At 44.2% G+C, this 17,936-nt stretch overlaps 1 protein-coding gene across 1 annotated transcript; it reads left to right on the top strand.

Annotated features, from left to right (window-relative positions):
- The first annotated feature begins 7,452 nt into the window (after positions 1 to 7,452).
- LOC147428905 (MLO-like protein 9) lies at positions 7,453 to 16,666 on the top strand. Its single transcript, XM_086495868.1, has 23 exons — positions 7,453 to 7,691; positions 7,875 to 7,932; positions 8,036 to 8,247; positions 8,441 to 8,557; positions 8,653 to 8,716; positions 8,898 to 8,983; positions 9,428 to 9,502; positions 10,680 to 10,768; positions 11,031 to 11,080; positions 11,218 to 11,258; positions 11,359 to 11,532; positions 11,642 to 11,677; positions 11,908 to 11,975; positions 12,070 to 12,130; positions 12,317 to 12,516; positions 13,930 to 13,978; positions 15,088 to 15,176; positions 15,338 to 15,387; positions 15,524 to 15,564; positions 15,665 to 15,838; positions 15,948 to 15,983; positions 16,207 to 16,274; positions 16,369 to 16,666. The coding sequence occupies exons 1-23, from the start codon at positions 7,488 to 7,490 to the stop codon at positions 16,415 to 16,417; spliced, it is 2,091 nt and encodes a 696-aa protein (XP_086351994.1). The 5' UTR covers positions 7,453 to 7,487; the 3' UTR covers positions 16,418 to 16,666.
- The last annotated feature ends 1,270 nt before the right edge of the window (positions 16,667 to 17,936 follow it).

Here is a 17,936-nt window from a genome sequence, read left to right as displayed (position 1 = left end):
TGACAGTTTTAGGGATTCCGAGGGCATAGAGTGACCAAACGGAGGGCTGTAAAGCACGGCACGACCCTCTGACTGATACGCTCGTTTCGAGCTATCACACGGCCCATTCCACGACACGCTCTAAAAAATCTAGCAAAAAAACAAACAAAAAACGCGCTAAAAACTAGTCACAAGGCCTCCTAGAGCAGCTTTTTGACACCTTAGGGTATCAAAAGCACATGCACTTACGCTCTAGACCCTCAGCGGGGACACAAGGTAGCACCACCCAAGACCCTAAAATAGCCGCTAGTGATTCCTCCTCCGACTCAGAAATCATGGAAGCACACCCTACCCAAAACACTGAGAGAGAAGGCCATGCACCTCCCGAAGCTCCACAGCCTAGTACTAGTATGTTTAGCCGTTTCATGGAAACATTAGGTAGAGCTACTCACTCGGAACCTGATGCAAATGAAGCACACGAAGGGGGTGGGGAAGTGGACTCTCCTTTCACATCGCACGTGGACCCCACACCCCCAAAGAGTGTCCATGTGGATATCCTGCCAACTTCTTACCAAGAAGGCCCTGCTGAGCTGCCTCCTTCAGAAGTTCCCTCTAGAGTACCGTTGGTGACAAGTAAAACCACGGGGAGCAACATTGCTTCTACCTCACAAGAAACCGTTAACACGTCGACTCTAGAAGGATTGTTCATTAATGATCATTGGACATACGACCTCCACACTGAGGTGTTGACAGATCTACACTCTGGCCACGCCTACCATGTAGGATGGATAGAGATTGTACAATCCACCTCTAGTGCCACGAGCATCGAAGATCAACAGAAAATGATCTGTAATGTTATCCATGGCATTATTCAATCAGAAAGGCAAAACCGAGGGGTAAATATACTCTCAACTGGCCCCATGAGATTTCTGGATACGAGCAAGGCTCAACAGCCTACTCTATCACAAATGGAGACTCCTCTAATGAGCCCCATGGACCCATCTTACGTCATTTCACCTGGGGTCTCTATGCAATCTGAGCCTCCGAGCAACAACTTTAGCTTCCCTAACTTGGCTCAACCCTCTATTAAGGAAAACCCAGTGCTCACTCCAGGGATAAGCCTGATAGAGAATGTACCGATGACATCTACGGTTAGCGCAGTGCCACTACCTAGTGTCGTAGTACCTAATATGGGGCCTCGACCGTATGTGCCTCTAGCCCCTTATGCACACATGGCCCCCACACCTCCAATTGTACCACTTGTTTATGCTCCTCTAGTGCCGCTCCCTAGCCCTTATCCGAGTGGACCTATGCCCGGTTATGTTCCATATCCTGCATCATCCACACATATGCCAAGACCGGTACCCGTCCCTCTCCCACATATGATTCCAAGAGTACCTCCACCGGCCCTGCCTCCTCACATAGGTGACTTGGCAGCGTTTGCTCAAACCATAGGTCGATCTATCGCGAAAAATATGCGTCATGCATCTGATAGAGAGCCTAGAAGTAAGGCAGTACAAATTGCCAAACTCACGCAAAAATTCAATGGGGACGAAGATTCTAGAAAACACATTGAAGTGTTTGAACAAGTATGTGATTCCTTAGGGGAACGCAACGAACTACATAAGTGCAATGCCTTAAGCTTGACATTAAGTGGGAAGGCTGGAGATTGGTATAGCACCCTAAGGGTGGACGAGAAAACAATCTACCCTACCCTTCGAAGGTTGTTTCTAAAGGAGTACATACGAGAAGGTGTGCTTTGGGGTGTAGCATCTCAGCTACAGAAGGCCGAACGTAAGGAAGGAGAGTCAGTAAGGGACTTCATTAGTCGTCTAAAGCACTTAAACTCTCGCTGCCCTGTAAATGAGCGCTTCAACAATAACCAACTGCTTGATCGATTCATTCGAGGGTTGAGGAATGAAGGAATCTATAATGGACTGGTGATTAGAGGTATCACCACCTGGGAAGATGTCACTGCCAATGCAATCCAATTAGAGGACAACTTGATGATAGCAGGCATGAGGGTGTCTACTGACACGAGATCCACTAGCTCACAAGCCATTGAGTATGAACCCATGACTGCAAAGCCCATTGCCAATGAGCCAAAGGTATTTGAGACTTCTTGACAGACCTCACCAAGGCAATCCAAGAGTCTCTTAAGGATAATCGACCCCCTCAAAATAGTCACATGTATCCAAGAAGGGAGCAACAATGGTGTTCCATTTGCTTAGGTCCACATAGCACTAGTGAGTGCCCTACGTTTAGAGTAAAATTTAATGGAACTTGCAACGCATGTGGTAGGTATGGTCACCAAGCTAAGGATTGTTTAATGATCAAACGTATTATGGCAAATAGACCACCTGTAGCCTGGACGGATGCACCTCGAGCTCTTGTATTGATGCCTGCTCCACCTGTTGAGCAACTACCGCAACACATGGTCCCTAGACCTCAAAATGTTGTACAAGCTACACCGCTACCACCTCCTGTGCTAGGACCGCAGCCCCCGCATCCAAGAGTCGCCCCTATGAACCAAGTGGGTTGCGAGCCATCAAATGCTTATGCAGATGGCTGTGAGGAGGAAATAGACACTAGTATTGCCTACGAACTTGATACATTGGAAGAGTGTCCTATATACTACATGGAAGATTGTTGGGGGCAAGTCAAGCCGGTTTATCAAGCTGCTGCTCTCGCATCCAGAGGTCAAAATATCAACACCCAGGCTAAGAGGCCACCTCTTCAATGCTACGAGTGTGGTGGACCACATCGGGCAGCGGAGTGCCCTATTAGGCTGCAAAAGAATGCTGCACAGATGCAAATGAATCAAGGGAGCACGTCTGCAATGCCAATACTCACATGTAATCGTTGTGGCATAGATCACTTGATTGTCCAATGCCCCTATAACCCAAATGCGCCTAAAATCACACCCCTAAATTTGGTCGAAATTGCTAGTGTGACATCGCCAATACCACCCATCGCACCCGCTTATGCGATTACACGGTCCATGCTTCAAGGGCCAGGCTATACTTTCTTGCGAATGGGATTTGATAGAGAGCCTTGCATGTGAGAGAAATTTTGAGGAGTTAGAATGGCTGATACGTCTATGGCTAACTAGTGATCCATACCCAGTAGCAAATGTGTCTCCAATGGCACATGCTTATTCTTTTGCACAAGATGAGTATCCACGCATTGCGAGGTTCTTGATTAGCATGCTTGCACAAGAGGATGATGAAGAGGAACTAATAGAGACCGAGGAAGACTATGGCTTCACGGACAACGATTTTATTTATCTAGATGATGAGGATAGAGGCCTAGCCTTAGGGTGGCCACCCGGTTTATATAATATCCTCTTTCCTTGATTCTAAAAGGGGTGACAGATAGGTAGGTTAGGGGTCTAGATTGTGTTTTGAGTTTGTTTTTTAGGAGTTTTAATTTTTCACACTGACATGCCTCCTAGAGGTATAGTGCCTGTTTTTGGATGTGTTAGGTAGGACTTATATGGATCTCCATCCACATGGCTGAGGACATCTGCTTCAACGAAATGAGCCACTCCATACCTCCAGGTGTACTACTTTCCATGATTCATGTTGGTGGATATGTGTAATTGCTAATAATGATTTTTCATTCTTTGTTTGAGTGCAATAGTTATGATGTTATCTGCCATTATAGATGTATAAATTTGTCTTTGCTTAAGTTGATTGAACTCCAGTTTAATCTTATGGATGAGCCTGGAGATTAGGAGACCGTGACTTTAGGTTAACTCATTTACTTGACCACTAGGCCTAGCTAATAAAATTATCCGAGTATTTGAGACCTTAGGAATGTTTTAGGCAGAGAAAGGCTTGCTCACTCAAACAACAAAAAACACTAGTGCGAATACCAAGGAAATGGAAGCAAAAAAAAAAAAAAAACATAAGTGCCACAAATAAAAAATCTTACGCTGGAAGAGAAATCCTGGCTTGAATTGGTACTTCACTCACATGTATTGTCTATGGTACTAGAGCCCTAGAGGTTCCCAGTGTGGGCGCTTTTCCTTGAGAAGCAAAAAACCCCGGACATACAAAATAAGCACACACGTCACATGATTGTGACCCAAAGTTAAAAAGTATTAAAAAATATATATATATAATAAAAAATTAAAAGACTTCCATTGAGCTTACAGTTAACATTTCAAGCTTTTGTTTGCAGTTGTGAGAGCGAGTTGGCTAATCAAAGCTGAAAAGCATAATTAGGGAATCTTGCATTTAGATAATCTTCTTAACTTAGCTAGTACTAGAGTAGTTGTTTTAACCTTAGTTATAGCTAACTAATTGATAGACTCACCCATAAGCTCAAAACTCTTGATTAATTAATTTACTCAAAGTGCAATTTATTTGTCCTTAATGGCAGTCTAACATTTCATAAATCTTGCATTTACTCATTTCCACATGTACTTTACATTCCCCTCATGATTTATGGCAATATAATTCCGCTTGCTAAAACAGTGACTTTGCCTTGCAGATTGAAATCTAGATGCTCTACAACATGGACATACCAAGCTTCAACTCAATAGCTTCCGAGGACGGAATCTACATCAGGAAGGGGGGCAATGTTAACCCTCGTGGCTCACGGACACCCTATCGCCTACGACGGACACTGTAACCGTATTATTTATTTAAGTAGAGTCAGGCACCGGGCTTGTCGGTCCAATAGGGAAAGGTAGAGTGATCGCCGATGAGAGGCGCATTCTAACACGAACATGCTAGGGTTAGTTGGCTAAGCATGGGCGCCCAAGTGTGAATGGGGTGAGCTCACATAAAAGCCAATTAAACCTAAAATTGAGTCATTCTCTCATTGTGCAATAGAAGCTGCTCTTGCTCCATCTCCACCTTCTCCTTCACCATCTCCTTGTGTGTGTGCGTGAGAGAGAGAGAGAGAGAGAGAGAGAGAGAGAGAGAGAGAGAGAGAGAGAGAGAGAGAGAGAGAGAGAGAGAGAGAGAGAGTGTGTGTGTGCGATCGAGCGTTGCGGCGGCACGACGGCAGCGAGGCGGTTGAGCGCGGCGTAGCGGCGTCTCCCTCTTCTTCGCGGCGAGGAATCCTCTACGGCAGGAGCATAAGGCGGTGAGTGACACACCATTGCCCTCTTTGAGCTTACTAGTTAAACTAGTTGTGTGCTTGGAGCCGTCTGCGGCTCGTACACGGTGTATCGGCAAGTCCCTTGCTTCGACAGTGCGGCAAGGAGCGCACATGATACAACTCACAAAAGGACTAGGGCGTCCCATGACCATGAGGCTGGGCCTAGTAGTAGGCCTACGGAGGAGAGTCTTCAGGCGCCAGCGCAGCAGCAGATGGTTGATCAGTCTCAGGTGGGTTTCCCATTAATTCAATTAAGTTTTTAAATAGCTTACGTTCTTTTATAAGTTAGCATTGCATACGTAAGGAGTGAGTAGGAATAAAAAAAGGAATAATTGGCCGAAAACAGAAGGTAACTTCCAAGAAACCAACGAGCATTGTCTGTAATTAGGAAAGAATTGTTTGGGCTAAGACTGGTTGACCTAGGGCTATAGACCCATTTTCATGGGCTATAGACCCAAGCCATTGTTAATGGTAAAGGTCTATTCCTTGGACTTTTCCTAACTTTAGAGACTCTAATTTTTATCAGGCCTAGAGACCTGTCAAGGACCCCATCCCACTTTGGTGTCGACGGGTTGGGGATCTCACACAAATCTCTAGAATGATAACTCGTTCTCATCAAGGACCGAGTTGTTTTTATGCTAAACCTTGTCCTTTGTCTAAAGCCAATTGTCTTTTGAACTGCTATGTTCTTTTGTGTATAGGTATAAGTTTAAAAATAGCAACACACACACACCCACACATATCATTTTACCACTACTATGACTTTCCCATCAGCACTACCGACATACCATCGCCACCACCATTACTCCTATTGTTGTTGTTGTTGTTGTTGTTGTTGGAGCTTCTGGGACTTTGTGTTGATTCATTGCATTGATGGTGCATTTCTAGCTTGGCTTTTTTCACAGTTGCACTCTCAAAAAAATAAAGTATTTAAAGAGCATTTGGAGGTTTAAAATCAAAAAATGAAAGCGCATTATGATTTAAAAAATTATCATGTGTTGAGAGAGAAGATTACTTTGGGGTTTTGTGTGCCGAAAGCAAAAGCACAAAGCAATCATACAAAGAAGAAGCTACCTCACTTGATTTTTGTCTGTGTGTGTGCAAGCATATAACTAAGTGCATTGAGGTTCTTTCGGTGGAGTCTGCGGGCGCCTCTCTCTCTTCCTTCTTTGTCACACTCTCTCTAAATCTCTCTAGTGGTGTTCAATCTCACTTGCATTTTGGGCACTCAATAATATTGCTGCAACTCTCTCTCTCTCTCTCTCTCTCTCTCTCTCTCCCCCCCCCCCCCCCCCCCCCTCTCCTCTCTCTCTTGCCTATGTGCCAAGATGTTACAGACACACTTTGGCCTTCCATGACCCAAAGACCTCTTGCATGAAGTGGCCGGGTTGAAGTGTGAAACATCTTGGAGAATGTTGATGGCATTCATCCAGTCCTTCTTGGCGAGGCCCACCCCACGTGGGCTTTGTTGCAATTGAGCTGGGCATTGACAACGGAAGGGATTATTCTGGAGGCAACGAGGAAGTCGAAGAAATCTATCACACCCTTCTAGTACTTGTGTTGAGTTCATCGATTGATCGATTGAGTGTCAGTATCAGCAAACGTGAGGCTTCCATGATTGCAACAATCGAGTCTCTTTCCTTGGTGACAATTGCGCTTACTTGCAATAGCTGGTTCTAACATGCATGTTCTGCAGTGGCTTCGTCACATTGGAATAGTCCCTGCATGCGCTGCATGTACTGGGCGTGACTGCATTCCCTAGCGCCTGTAGTGATTGCATCCCCTACAAGCACCCAGTGGGACGGGGCTCTAATACCTTTGAATAGGTGCCACTATTTTAGCTTTTGAAATGAGTAGGATGAAGGGAACATTTTCCTTAATTGTAGTAGTGCATGTAAGAGCCGAGTCGCGCTAGAGAGTAGCGGGGGGAGTGGGAAGAAGAAGACACCTATTTCTGGTAAAAAATGGAAGATTTCCTTGAATGTCAAAGCACTGGTATGGTGCTGCTAGCGCCTCTAAAAAGGTAGGTATTAAGCTATCTTCTTGGAAAGAATGGGCTCTCCTCATTTGAAGATGCATTTCGTCCTATGAATTTGCTCTTAATCTGCTACATTCTCTCCATGAACTTCTCTTTTGCAGGAGTTTACTTGGGCGCGACCTGTGAACCGGTTTCTCCCCCACTCCCCCCACTAACCGTGGGCACGAGTCAGCTCTAATTACTCACCTTTTTCTTTGTATTAGCAACAACCAACAATGTCTAACCAATGAGAATTAGCCTTTCTTTTTGCACGTGCACCTCAGCCTACTAACTTTTACTTGCGAGACCACTCTTTTCGGCTCTTGACTTTGGGATTTCTCTCAACTTGGAAACGTGAAACTTGCGACTCGAGAAAGTCATGTGGAGCGCTGAAGGCGACTTGACTCTCAACTCGCTCTGCCCAATTTCAGACCCCCAGTCTCGTCGATTCTCTGTGGGCGCTGGAGGCGACGATGACAGCACCAACTTGTTGAGCACACCGACCTGGGCAATCGCCTGCACCTGCGCCATCTTCATCCTCATCTCCATCATCATTGAGCGAGCCATCCATCGCATTGGACATGTAATCCTCGTCTTGCTGCTGCGCGCGCGCGCTCACACATACACACACACGAAATCACTCACAACATTTTATTATGCATGTGATTAGTATAGCGTTACTCCAATCATCTACACTATTCAAGCTTTTGTACATCAAGGTGATGATGAGAACAAGTCGATTGTGTTGTGCCTAATGTCACTTCAGTATGCTGGGAAGTACAATCATGCAGCCCTTCGTCGCGCATTTGAAAAGATCAAAGATGGTGAAGTACCATACTCCTCTCTCGCAAATTGTACTCGTCAGAGTTGTGCTCTTGCAGCTGTCAGACATGGACTCATGTTTTTGGTTGTGCTGATGGAATACAGAGTTGTTGTTGGTGGGAATTCTATCACTGCTTCTTGCAATTGGACAAAGTGCATTTGCAAAAGTGTGTGTCCCAGAGAAAGTGTACAAATATGCCCGCCTTGGCGAGCATTCCTACAGGGACACAAAGAAGACAGCATATTCCATTCATGATGCAATACATGTGGAACAAAGGAAGCTTGCAGCTGCAACGACCGCTCCAACATGCAAAACGGTGAGTTATCATTTCAAAGGCCAAAGGGAGAGTTTATAGAGAATAGGAAAGCTGGCACCTTGGCTCGATTACAGTTTTCATGGTTTTCAATGGTTTGTTTTCTTTATCTGGTTAGATTTTATTGGCTGTGCATTGTGCAAGGCATAAATACATTTCATGACTAATGGGTAACTGTCTTTTGGCTCACGTGCAGGGCAGTGTACCCTTCATGACCACAGGCAGCATGCACGACCTGCACATTTTCATCTTCATTCTCGCAGTTGTTCATATCGTTTACACTGTCATGATCATAGCTATTGGAATGTGGGCGGTAAAGGTTTCGATTCTTTTCGTACCCAGAATCGACATGTCAAACTGTTCCATTCAGAATCGATATGCCAGAATCCTTTCGATAATTTTCTTCAGGTGGGACGTTGGAAAGGTTGGGAAGAGAAGGCGACGGAGAGGGAGAAGAAGGTGACCGCTGAAGGTGTGCGTATTAGAGCTCTTCAAACTTATGAAAATGTTTGAAGCTTGACCAGCTAGTTAATCAAGACATTGTCCTTACATTTAAGTCACTTTGATGGTTTTAGGCATGAAAAGGAGGCCCTTGTATGTTTATATTGAGCTGCTGATTAATGGCTTTTCATGTCCTTTTGTTCTTCAAAAAGGTGCTGCAAGACTCACTCATCAGACGACCTTTATACGGAATCGTGCGGCAAATAAATGGCTGAGAAGTCCACCTGCAGCTTATGGGGTAAGATGTTGAAACATGTCCTTTTTCCTCTACGGAGGATTTTTCCTTGGTAGCTGCTTCTTTATCTAGTCGAGAAAGAGAAAAAATGGTTTGCATCGGCTTCCTTGGATGGTTAGTCTTCTTATGACATTGGCAAAACTGACCACATTGTAGATCATTCAGTTAAACAAAGATTCTGTTTTGCATCGTCTGCATTGACCTGGAAAGAAGCAAACCACATTTGTAGATCATTCGGATGTTTGTGCTGCATAGCGACTATGGATTTATGGAGCAAAGGTTGTGGCACGCTTTGCAAGCTTAATTCTCCTGAGTTTCAATTCTTGCAGAGAAGAGAGCAAAGCATAGGAAAAGAGTTACTTAATTCTCCTGAGTTTCAATTCTTTGCAGAGAAGATAGCAAAGCATAGGAAATTCTTCCAAACTGACCATGGCTTTGCTTGTGCAGGCTGCTTTTTTCACGCAATTTTTCAGGAGAGTTACTGAAACAGATTACATCACTCTTCGCTCCGGATTCATCAAGGTAAAAGTTTCTTGGCAAAACACTTTTCTTGGAATTAGATGATGAGAAATGTGAAAGTTGTTTTGCCATGGGTAACAAGGGATCATCAGGTGCTGCTGTGCACGCTTGCTCGGGGGGTGCATCTTACAAAATCCTCTATATCACCTGCGATCATAGCGTAATAAAAAAAATCCTTTACACATTTGGTGGATTGGAATAAAACCACACTCTTTCTTCAAAAACCTGTAAATATGTGCCTATGATTTTGGAAAAGGGGGAATCTCTTGGAAGGAAAAAAAGCTCTGCCGCCTGAGGAGGCCATCTCTCTCTCTCTCTCTCTCTCTCTCTCTGTGCGCGCGCGCATGCAGCTGCTGGATGACAGACGATTGTGTCAGATGGCATGTGGCACGCACAAGATGAGTTGCGAGCGCGACATGACGAGCATCGAGGGACATGTGGGAGGGAAGCCGCACGGGCATGTATGGGAGCTGGAGAAGGACCTTTTTAAAAAAGTAAAGAGTTGCTCATTTGCTCACTATTCAGCAAAGGGCTCACTCTGGGTTGGCTAGGTCAAGAGCTTTTGAATTCGGACGCAGCTGCCACGATTCCAGAGAAAAGATTTTGCATGCTGTATGTGCTGCTGTGATGAGGTGCACGGCAGGAATCTCCCGGGAATCTATCTCCGGAGATTCGAGCAAATAAAATAAGAGATGAGCCAGTATATGATACCTGTAAGTTTTTTTGAAAGTCAATTTAAAATGCTCTTCTTGTAAGTATAAATCTGTCAAGCTCACGTGATACACCCACATACCTACAAGGTGCACCCCCTCCTCGGACATGCTTGCAACAAAATGAACATTGTTGGGTGATGTTTTTCAAACTCTAGATCTTCTTTTGAGAACATTGATATTAACATTTCATTTCTTGTCAAAGCAAGGTCTGTTCAAGGAGAGTTTGTGGAGATAAAATGGTTGTCTATTCTGTCAAACTTGCTGTGATGACGGTTTTCATTTTAAAGACTGACAAAGGGAAGCACTTAGGTTATTTATAAAGAACAGTTTATTGTTCCGCCTTATATGGTGATGATATGCAAGAGTCAGACAAAGGGACGCACTCATGTTAGAAATGAAGGTCATACTTGGTCTTGCATGTTTACCATACGATTGAGACTCACATTTTTGTTTTTAACCTCATTCAGAGACACTTTGGAGACAACCATGCGTTCAATTTCCATAAGTATGTTCAAAGGTCGTTTCAAGAGGATTTCAAGCATGTTGTGGGCATAAGGTTTGTGCAGCATTCTCTCTTGTTTGCTGTCAACCTCGTGCTGAAGTTGGGCGCGCTTTGTTTTCATTCACCTGATACCAATCGTAGCGGAGGAGATGGCAGACAGTGAAGTATAGAAATATTGAAAAAAAGGAAGCAGGCTCTTGGAACCTCTTTGTTTTATTCTCTTGTTCCACTTGTTGACTCTCTAGTTAAAGGATATTTTCCACATTTTGCAAGTATGTTAAGGGCATGATCTAATCTGCACCCTTTGTGCAAACAGTACCGCACTCTGGATATATGCGATTGTTTGGTTGCTGGCAAATGTAAATGGTAAAGCACACATTCTCACATTTTTTACACAAAATGGTATTGCATGTGTTTGCTACATTACATGGACATGTTACTTCCATCCTTCAGACAATTTTCTACATGTCTTTCCTTTCCTAACTACCAACTCCCTTTCTCAGGCTGGGAAACAAACGTGTTTGTTACATTGATACCTCTACTGGTAATTATCTCTATGTTTGTGCAGAATTTGCTATGTTTCTCCAAAGGTTCAAGTTTGTCAAGCCTCAGCATTTTTATAATGAAACTATGCCTTGGAGCAGCTTGTACTGATTGTAGGTACGAAGATGCAGTACATCCTGACGCAGATGGCGAATGAGATCCTGGAGCAGCATTGTATCGTTCAAGGCATTCCGCATGTAGAGCCGAATGACAAGCATTTTTGGTTTGGCAAGCCAAAATTCATGCTTTATTGCTTCCACTTCATTGTGTTTCAGGTTTGCTGTGCAAAACACAATACCTTGTGTCCATTATGGGCCAGATAGTAACTCTTGTTAGGGGGTCTCAATTTTGCCAACTGAAAATTTAGCCTTTTTTTCATTGCAGAATGCTCTAGGAAGTGCGTACGCCATATGGGCTTGGGTAAGAAGCAAGCAGGAAATCTCTAATAAGTGTAGCATCCAATGTACAAATGTCTTGCACATACGTTTGTCAGACTTGGCCCTTCCCATTTGGCTTTTGCATATGGCCGGAGGGTAGTTTTTTGTCAGACTCTGCCCTTTCCATGGTAGATTTTGAGGTAGGAAGGGTATAAGTTTTAAGTAGAAATACTTGCAAATCGGCTAACCACGCATTGTCGTGTGGATCTTCAGTTTACCTTTACAGATTATAACTGCTTGTATGGAAAGCCTATCTCGCTTGTGAGGCGCATCGTGATTGGGTGAGAATCGAGATGTTAACCATATTCTCTACTTCAGCATGTGTATGCAATATTAAGATGCAAAGGTCATGTTTTGAATGTTGAAAATATGCAGGATTGTGGTACAGCTTGTTTGCGGATTGGTTGCCCTTCCGGTATATGCACTTGTATCCCAGGTATTTGTCAAAAAGGCTAGAAAACCTTTTGTACACATGGTTTACTCAATGCCTGAAGAGGAAGAGATTTGGAGTGTTGTTTTTGTGCGCATTATTGAATTGGCTCAATGCCTGAAGAGCAAGAGCTTCACTTTTCTCAAAAGATTTGGAATGCATTAAGCTGATGGATGAAAACTTGTCTGACAGATGGGATCGCACTTGAAGAAGACCATCTTCGATGAGGTGGTCAGCTCAGCAGTGATGAACTGGCAGGCAAGAGCCAAGAGAAATGCTGGCAGTCCAAAGAATAATAGCAACCGTAGCGTGCACCTGCTTGCATCTCCATTAAACGTGGAAGAAGACCATGGTGTACCTCCTCCTCCTCATCATCATCATGAAGTGGAAATGTATGCTCATGCCGAGCACGAGCCAGCTAGGGAAGCATCATTGTAGCAAGATGGAAATTGGGGGACAAATCAATCTCTCTCTCTCTCTCTCTTTAAGGTCTCTTGGGATAGTTTCCTACGACGTTAAAACTCTCTGTATTGTATAAGGGAAGTATGTGCCACTTCTCCCAACTTGCCAGCCCCGTTTTTAAGTGATTACTTGCGTCCCTTGTATTCGGCACTTTCTTATGATATTGATCATTCGTTCGCGTCCCTCACTCTCGTGTCCCTCTTGCATTCAGTTTTCAAGTTGCGTTCTTGTATGTGCGTTAGTTTGCCTGCAGGTCCCGTTTGCATGGCAGGTGAGCCGGCGCGGCCCCTTTCCCGCGACTCCCCGAACGAGGGCGTCACACTTGGTATCAGAGCTTCGGCTCGAATCCCCACCGACCCGACGTCGGCCCGCGGTCCGTGGTTGTCACCACGTTTTCGGCCCGTCTGCCTCGTTTTTTCACGTTTTTTTCGTGTTCTCGGTCCGTGTTGCCCCGTTTTGCCCCGTTCCTTGCGTTTTCTCCACGTTCCCCACAGTTTTTCACCGTTTTGCCTCGTTTGACCCGCATTTCGCCCCGTTTTCACCGCGTTCTCCGCATTCTTGGCCCGTTTTGCCCTGTTTTGACGCGTTTCTATACGTTCTCCATCGTTTTTCAACGTTTTACCTCGTTTTGTTCCGTCTTACACCGTTTGGGACCGGTTTTCATCGTTTTTGAGCCGTTTTTCACGGTTTTCGTCGTTTTGGACCCCGTTTTGCGTTGTTTCATTGTTTTTCAACGTTTTCAAACCGTTTCTCGCAGTTTTTCGATATTTTTGAATTTTCCTCGGCTCCGGCCACAAAAGCACCCCAATGGCGGGAAATCAAGAAGATGAAGAAGGATATCGGACTGAACCGGAACCGCATAGAGCCCCGAAGAAGAACAAAGAGAAGAAGTCGCGACAAGACTACCAAGAATCAATGGAAGAAAGATTGGAAACACGCATCATGGCCTCCGTAGAACACCAAATCAACGTGATGACGGCAAATCTGAGCGACCTACTGCAAACACAACTAGGCCAGCGACACGAAGACCGCCCGGGTCCCAGTAATGTCAACACGCGGCGAAACACACAAAGGCGACCGCGGCCCGGAAGATTAGAGACAGTCGACGAAGATGAAGGCTACCTGGATGACCGAAGTGAAGGGCGCTACTACAGCCTTGATGAAAACAGACTAGGCAAATTCAAACCCTTCCTCCCAGAGAAATACAAAGGCCATCGCACCTCACTGGAACTCAACAAGTGGTTCAGCCATTATTTTGCCATTATTTTGGGTGAGGATGTTTATACGTCCAAACTGACCATGGCTTTGCTTGTGCAGGCTGCTTTTTTCAAGCAATTTTTCAGGAGAGTTACTGAAACAGATTACATCACTCTTCGCTCCGGATTCATCAAGGTAAAAAGTTTCTTGGCAAAACACTTTTCTTGGAATTAGATGATGAGAAATGTGAAAGTTGTTTTGCCATGGGTAACAAGGGATCATCAGGTGCTGCTGTGCACACTTGCTCGGTGGGTGCATCTTACAAAATCCTCTATATCACGTGCGATCATTGCGTAATAAAAAAAATCCTTTACACATTTGGTGGATTGGAAATATGTGCCTATGATTTTGGAAAAGGGGGAATCTCTTGGAAGGAAAAAACCTCTGCCACTTGAGGAGGCCATCTCTCTCTCTCTCTCTCTCTCTCTCTCTCTCTCTCTCTCTCTGCACGCGCGCATGCAGCTGCTGGATGACAGACGATAGTGTCAGATGGCGAGTTGCGAGCGCGACATGACGAGCATCGAGGGACATGTGGGAGGGAAGCCGCACGTGCATGTATGGGAGCTGGAGAAGGACCTTTTTTAAAAAGTAAAGAATTGCTCATTTGCTCACTATTCTGCAAAGGGCTCACTCTGGGTTGGCTAGGTCAAGAGGTTTTGAATTTGGACGCAGCTGCCACGATTCCAGAGAAAAGATTTTGCATGCTGTATGCGCTGCTGTGATGAGGTGCACGGCAGGAATCTCCGGAGATTCGAGCAAATAAAACAAGAGATGATCCAGTATGTGATACCTGTAAGTTTTTTTGAAAGTCAATTTAAAATGCTCCTCTTGTAAGCATAAATCTGTCAAGCGCGCGTGATACACCCACATACCTACAAGGTGCACCCCTCGGACATGCTTGCAACAAAATGAACATTGTTGGGTGATGTTTTTCAAACTCTAGATCTTCTTTTGAGAACATTGATATTAACATTTCATTTCTTGTCAAAGCAAGGTCTGTTCAAGGAGAGTTTGTGGAGATAAAATGGTCTCAAAATGGAAATTGTTGTCTATTCTGTCAAACTTGCTGTGATGACGGTTTTCATTTTAAAGACTGACAACAGTTTATTGTTCCACCTTATATGGTGATGATATGCAAGAGTCAGACAAAGGGAAGCACTCAGTGTTAGAAATGAAGGTCATACTTGGTCTTGCATGTTTACCATACGATTGAGACTCACATTTTTGTTTTTAACCTCATTCAGAGACACTTTGGAGACAACCGTGCATTCAATTGCCATAAGTATGTTCAAAGGTCGTTTCAAGAGGATTTCAAGCATGTTGTGGGCATAAGGTTTGTGCAGCATTTTCTCTTGTTTGCTGTTAACCTCGTGCTGAAGTTGGGCGCGCTTTGTTTTCATTCACCTGATACCAATTGTAGCAGTAAAAGGATATTTTCCACATTTTGCAAGTATGTTAAGGGCATGATCTAATCTGCACCCTTTGTGCAAACAGTACCGCACTCTGGATATATGCGATTGTTTGGTTGCTGGCAAATGTAAATGGTAAAGCTCACATTCTTGCATTTTTTACACAAATGGTATTGCATGTGTTTGCTACATTACATGGACATGTTATTGCCATCCTTCCGACAATTTTCTGCATGTCTTTCCTTTCCTAACTACCAACTCCCTTTCTCAGGCTGGGAAACAAACGTGCTTGTTACATTGATAGCTCTACTGGTAATTATCTCTATGTTTGTGCAGCATTTGCTATGTTTCTCCAAAGGTTCAAGTTTGTCAAGCCTCAGCATTTTCATAATGAAAATATGCCTTGGAGCAGCTTGTACTGATTGTAGGTACGAAGATGCAGTACATCCTGACGCAGATGGCGAATGAGATCCTGGAGCAGCATTGTGTCGTTCAAGGCATTCCGCATGTAGAGCCGAATGACAAGCATTTTTGGTTTGGCAAGCCAAAATTCATGCTTCAGTGCTTCCACTTCATTGTGTTTCAGGTTTGCTGTGCAAAACACAATACCTTGTGTCCATTATGGGCCAGATAGCAACTCTTGTTATGGGGTCTCAATTTTGCCAACTGAAAATTTAGCCTTTTTTTCATTGCAGAATGCTCTGGGAAGTGCGTATGCCATATGGGCTTGGGTAAGAAGCAAGCAGGAAATCTCTAATAAGTATAGCATCCAATGTACAAATGTCTTGCACATACGTTTGTCAGACTTGGCCCTTTTCATTTGGCTTTTGCATATGGGAGGGTAGTTTTTTGTCAGACTCTGCCCTTTCCATGTAGCTTTTGAGGTAGGAAGGGTAGTTTTAAGTAGAAATACTTGCAAATCGGCTAACCACGCATTGTCGTGTGGATCTTCAGTTTACCTTTACAGATTATAACTGCTTGTATGGAAAGCCTATCTCGCTTGTGAGGCGCATCGTGATTGGGTGAGAATCGAGATGTTAACCATATTCTCTACTTCAACATGTGTATGCAATATTAAGATGCAATGGTCATGTTTTGAGTGTTGAAAATATTCAGGATTGTGGTACAGCTGTTTTGTGTTGAGATGTCGAGCTCTACACCTTGAGCTGGCATCCACTACGGGTCTTGGCCGCTTACGGCATTTACTCACTGGCACGTTAGGTGACCGACATGGAGGATCTCTGCCAGTGATTCTACAGTTGGACTACATTTATAGTGCCTGCTTAGTACGCTTCTAGCGAGTTCACACTTAGTGACCGCATGTACATATGTGCTACTTTTCAGCTTTAGCACTTAGTCATTTTGTACTCTCTTTTTTGAGAAGAAGAAGAAGAAGAAGAAGAAGCTTTCCATCTCTGTGTGCTTTGTGCTTGTCTTGTGTAGCTCTCTTGCATCCTCATTCTTTACATGGTATCAGAGTGTGGTGCAGGTAAGAGAGGCTAAGAGAGCAAGAGCATCACAATCCCTTCGTTCGCAATCCACGATCAGATGTCGAAGGCGCTTCGCGCAGCGAAAATTTTTTTAGGGGTGTTTCGTACAAGTTTCTGAACAGGTTTCCAAAGTGCAGTATACAGAGATTTATTGTACAAGTACAGTGGTTGTATGTACGCTTGATTGTGGACACTCATTGAGTGTAGGAAGCGTTACAGGTACCACGATAGCAGGTTCAGCAGATTTGCAGGTTTTTGCAGATTGTAGCTATTTTGTCTTAGTGCTTCAAGATGTTTAACGGTTTCAGTCAGATTGTTACTGAGAAGCTTGAGAAAAATAACTATCCTGCATGGAAGTTCAGAATAACAAATTTCCTAAAAGGAAAAGGTTATTGGAACTATGTAGAAGGAGACAATGAAAAGGAACCAGAGATTCCCGAGGCAAATGTTACAGCAGAACAAAGGAAAGCTTTGAAGGACTGGCAACAAGGCCAGAGCAAAGTGATGTATTGGCTTTCTATGAGCATCACAGATGGCATGATGGGCTATCTACAGGATGCTGAAACCCCCGCCATTGCATGGAGAAACTTAGACAGAGTGTTTGAGGTGAACACCAAAGCCAAGAAGCTTCAACTAAAGTCGGAGCTAAATCAGGTTAAGAGGAACAACCTCTCAATCAATGATTATGCGTTGAAGATCAAGAGTATCATTGAGGCTCTTGGATCTATTAAAGTCTCAGTGGAAGACGATGACATTGTCCGTACATGTTTGGATGGTTTAGGAGATGAGTATGTACATTTCAGGTCTTCCATGAATACAAGAAACGACATCCCCGTGTTCCAAGATTTGATTTCTATGCTTATTCTTGAGGAGAAGAACTTTGACACATCTTCTCATGACAGAAATAATTCTGAAAAGGCCTTCTATTTTAACTCCAACAGAGGTAGAGGTAGAAGTCGTGGTCGAGGCCCAAGGGGTTGCAGGGGCCAATTTCTGAAAGGTTAATCAAATCAAAATAATACAGGTGGCAGGGGAAACCAGTCTCAAGATAGGGGGAGTCAAAGAGGTCGTGGTGTAGGATCAAGCAGGCAGCAACATACTCCAGATAGCAGAGAATGTTGGACTTGTGGTGAAAGAGGTCACATGTCACGTGACTGTCCAAAGGAAAAAGCAAGTGGAAAGAGAGAACAGGAT

Source organism: Adiantum capillus-veneris, chromosome 22, assembly GCF_014529385.1.
Source record: "Adiantum capillus-veneris isolate H3 chromosome 22, ASM1452938v2, whole genome shotgun sequence".
NCBI classification, from domain to species: domain Eukaryota; kingdom Viridiplantae; phylum Streptophyta; class Polypodiopsida; order Polypodiales; family Pteridaceae; genus Adiantum; species Adiantum capillus-veneris.
The sequence above is the reverse complement of the archived record's forward strand: the minus strand, read 5'-3'. Positions and strand labels throughout refer to the sequence as shown.

Coding starts and splice junctions, on each gene's coding strand:
- LOC147428905 (XM_086495868.1), top strand. CDS start 7,488: ATGTGGAGCGCTGAAGGCGACTTGACTCTCAACTCGCTCTGCCCAATT. Junction 13,979..15,087: donor TTCGCTCCGGATTCATCAAG/GTAAAAAGTTTC, acceptor AACCTCATTCAG/AGACACTTTGGAGACAACCG. Junction 15,565..15,664: donor TTACATTGATAGCTCTACTG/GTAATTATCTCT, acceptor GCCTTGGAGCAG/CTTGTACTGATTGTAGGTAC.